Source organism: Carex rostrata, chromosome 20 (genome assembly GCF_964058835.1).
Source record: "Carex rostrata chromosome 20, lpCarRost1.2, whole genome shotgun sequence".
Taxonomy (NCBI): domain Eukaryota; kingdom Viridiplantae; phylum Streptophyta; class Magnoliopsida; order Poales; family Cyperaceae; genus Carex; species Carex rostrata.
Genome location: NC_135937.1, coordinates 7,909,485 through 7,912,946, shown reverse-complemented (window position 1 = coordinate 7,912,946; position 3,462 = coordinate 7,909,485). Strand labels below are relative to the sequence as shown.

The 3,462-nt window shown below is 37.5% G+C and overlaps 1 protein-coding gene across 2 annotated transcripts; it reads left to right on the top strand.

Annotated features, from left to right (window-relative positions):
* The first annotated feature begins 131 nt into the window (after window positions 1-131).
* LOC144572879 (B3 domain-containing protein Os12g0592300-like) lies at window positions 132-2,860 on the top strand. Of its 2 annotated transcripts, none has more exons than XM_078322563.1 (5): window positions 132-330; window positions 541-922; window positions 1,377-1,514; window positions 1,621-1,727; window positions 2,199-2,860. In XM_078322563.1, exons 1-5 carry the CDS (start codon window positions 310-312, stop codon window positions 2,448-2,450), a joined length of 900 nt encoding a protein of 299 aa, XP_078178689.1. In that variant the 5' UTR covers window positions 132-309; the 3' UTR covers window positions 2,451-2,860. The 2 variants fall into 2 exon arrangements, with proteins under 2 accessions (XP_078178689.1, XP_078178688.1); XM_078322562.1 differs by having other exon boundaries at window positions 132-354; window positions 2,199-2,856.
* The last annotated feature ends 602 nt before the right edge of the window (window positions 2,861-3,462 follow it).

Sequence of the window (3,462 nt, the reverse complement as noted above, 5' to 3'; positions counted from 1 at the left end):
TCGCTGAGTCCCGTGCTTAACCTGATCGGACGGTTAGAATCTAAACTAAAAACTGGAGTTACTTTAGGGTTCCGAATTCTCACTCTAAGCCTAAGGGTTCTGTAATGTAGAAGTAGAACCACCTTCACCTTATATTGTGAATAAAAGGGCGGGAGGTCGCTACTCCACGACAAAATAGAGAGGGAAAATTGAGGTTAACAAGTAAATTGTCTCGCGTTTCTACGATTCTCTGCGTAAATTGAGGTTAATTAGTGCTACCATAGCAAGGCGCGAAGTAGCTGCAACTCCATTTGCAGGAATTTCTCAAAGATGCATTTCTACAAGCAGATGGTGGGCTCCTTTATGCATAGTATCGTAAGCCCCAAATTCTTCTTTTTCCTCTTTCCAAATCATAAATTGCGCTATTGTTCGAGTTGAGAATCAACTCATAGAATCTCTTCTCAGTAAAATTAACCTAGAGGTTTGTCAGCCTAGCACGAATCTCGAGGTGTATTTTATCTCTTAGTTCTCATAACTAATCTATATACTGCATCAACACAGACCTTACCAGATAAACTGATACCACACATTCCAGAAGAGCTTGGTAGCTTGATCAAGCTCAAACGGCCAAGTGGAGCCACGTGGCATGTCGGGCTTACCAGATTGAATGATAAGCTGGTAATCCAACCAGGCTGGGAATATTTCATTAATACAAATGGTGTGCAAACTAATGATCTTCTGGTATTCAAGTATGTCAGCGGGATCGAATTTGAAGTGCTAATATTTGACCCGTGGGGCTGGGAGAAAAGTGACATAGATGAAATTACTAAGAATACTTCCACACCACTGGTACGGAGAAACAAATCTAGTATGTCTGAACCAGAGACTGCTCAAATTAGCGACTCTGAGACTCCTGCTAAGAATCGACCGAATACAAAATCAAGTAAGCATGCCATGTTTCCTCTAAATAAGTTGGTTTTACAAATAACAGCGGTATTCTACTGTAATTGCAAATGGCTTCCAACTTCACTCACCGGTGCCTTGTGTTAGTATTTACAACATTATGAGAACTTGCAACTAGCACCAGGTGTCATCTTGTGTTAGTATTTAAAACCATGCACTTTTTGTGAGCACTTTTAAGTTTTTAACACAGGACTAAACTGGTCAAAACTAAGAGAGGTATACTAAAAACTTGGATCCTCTGTGTATATGAAATTGCTACCAAATTAGTTTCTTTTTTTGAAGTTAAATGCGAGAAAGATAAGTGTTATATGTACTGGGTCTTGCTTTAATGATTGGGTTGCTTGGAATCAACCCCAAAATGGAGGTGTTAAATAGAATTTATGCAAATTACTGGGTTCTATTTTGTGATTATATTACCTCTGAAATGGATGTAGGAAAGAGAAAGGAGGCTAACACAAGTGGGCGTGAAAATAGCAGTAATGTACAAAATGAAATGAGAATTGATCTTGGGCAAGTTGTGGTCTTTGGGGCTGATCCCATCAGATCCAAACCTGTAGAAGGATGCAGCACAGGTGGGATGAGTGCAAATGAATCCCTTTTTTCTTTTAAATCTAAGCGAATTTCTACAACGGTCTTTTACTAACATGTACGGTAACAACAAATTTGAAATGAATGCAGGGAATTTTTTACCTGGGATTGGACAACTTTCATGCGCTGTTCAAGGAAATAATCCAACATTTGTACAAGTTCTGAAACCGTCCAGTCTCAACATCCAATGTGGCATTGTGAGTTTCATATATTTATTTCTTCATTTCTTTTGATTGACTTAAAAAGTACAAATTTATGCATTCGTCTCCGTAAGGGTAATAAAGGTAAGGATAGTAGATCTGTAAGAATAGTAGAATAGGGTTATCTTTTTCAGATTTTGAGAGGAATTTCGGGGAATAATAAGGATGTAGATCTGGAATAGAGATTCTTATTCTAGCGTATAGTAGAATAGAGATGGTTAACACTAGAATTGAGAACAATAGAGGGTTTCTTTTTGCATAAATCTTTTTATTTAAGTGTTGTACATACTTTCTCAGTTATTAATACAATCCTATCCTTAGTAGGCATTCAGGGCACTAACCTTAAAAAAGATTGGGTTATAATAGAGGTAAGCTGTGGTTGGAACTTCGAACCTTTTTTACCCTTGTTAGCTATTATTGGAGAAACTGTCACTTCTGAATTTTTTAAGGATTTTTGTTTTGGAACAGAGTGTTCCTAAGAAGTTCAGTGCTGAGCACCTGCCGAAGGAAAGCCAAGATTTGGTGCTCTTTTTCCCCGAAAAGAGTGGAGTCTGGGTTGTCAGGTACTTCTACAGCCAACACCAACAATTCATTCGGTATGCAGGATGGGGAAGGTTTGTGAATGAAAACAACTTACAGGAGGGCGATACCTGCTCATTTGAACTCATTAAAATTTTACCGCCAATTACATTTGTAGTTCGAGTCTCTAGAGCTTCTTGAGATCATGGCCCTGCTAAATGTTAATTGCTTTTGGATGTTTATAGGTTATGGTAGGTTTTTTTCTACTATCTTTTGTGGATAGAATGGAGGCTTAATGCAGGCTTAGGTTCAATTCTTGAGAATAAATAGCATTTAAATGATTTTGGGGTGTGCCGGGATCTTTTATCCAAAAAGAAGTTTCTTTTGTGGACCTATGTACTGTCAACACCTTTTCTACTTGAATCAAAATTGCTGTTTGTGCGGTTGTACCCTTGGGTCATTTAATTATAGGTGTTGTTTTAAGAATGCAAGCATCTGATAAGCAGTGGTGGAGCCTAAAAAGAGTGTTCAATTGGCTCTTAGACCATGGGAAAATCGGCGATGACCTTCTTCCTGGCTTCCAAAAGAAAATAATATTTGTATAATTTATTTGCTCCATTTTTTTTTCCTTGTGACACTTGTAAATTTTGTGTTCGATGCATAGGACTGCTTCTATGCTTGCTCTTTTTTCCGAATGTTACCTGCAATTGCTCGTGTTTGCTCCTGGTAGAAATGCTCGTGTTTCCTTTTACTTCATATTTTTCGCAAATGAAGAAGACTTGTTTAATTAGGCTAATCCATCTATTGCCGCAATAGTCTAAATATCAACATTTAGATTTTTGAAGTGGCTTGTTTAATAAATATCTTACGCACTAAAATTCTGGGGATATTTTTGCTTTTTATGAGCTCTGATATTAATTTCTCTCTTCTGACTAAGCCAATAGGCAATAAGGCACAATGACATTGATGCTCATGTGAGATTGAAGTACACATAATGACAGATATGCTGTGAATTATCACAGTACCATTCTCTTGTAGGTACTTAATTGTGGGTTTGATACCAGCACGTATTAAATATGTAGCATATACATTCAACCGGTATCAGATTGAAGATGGCCGATTTAGGTTTATTTGAGTATCACCCCTTGTGCAACTTATAGTTTAAATATAATCTCACTTTATGTTACCTTCTTGGCACCCTTTTAGAAACTGA

Coding starts and splice junctions, on each gene's coding strand:
- LOC144572879 (XM_078322562.1), top strand. CDS start 310: ATGCATTTCTACAAGCAGATGGTGGGCTCCTTTATGCATAGTATC. Junction 355..540: donor GCTCCTTTATGCATAGTATC/GTAAGCCCCAAA, acceptor GCATCAACACAG/ACCTTACCAGATAAACTGAT. Junction 923..1,376: donor TCGACCGAATACAAAATCAA/GTAAGCATGCCA, acceptor AAATGGATGTAG/GAAAGAGAAAGGAGGCTAAC.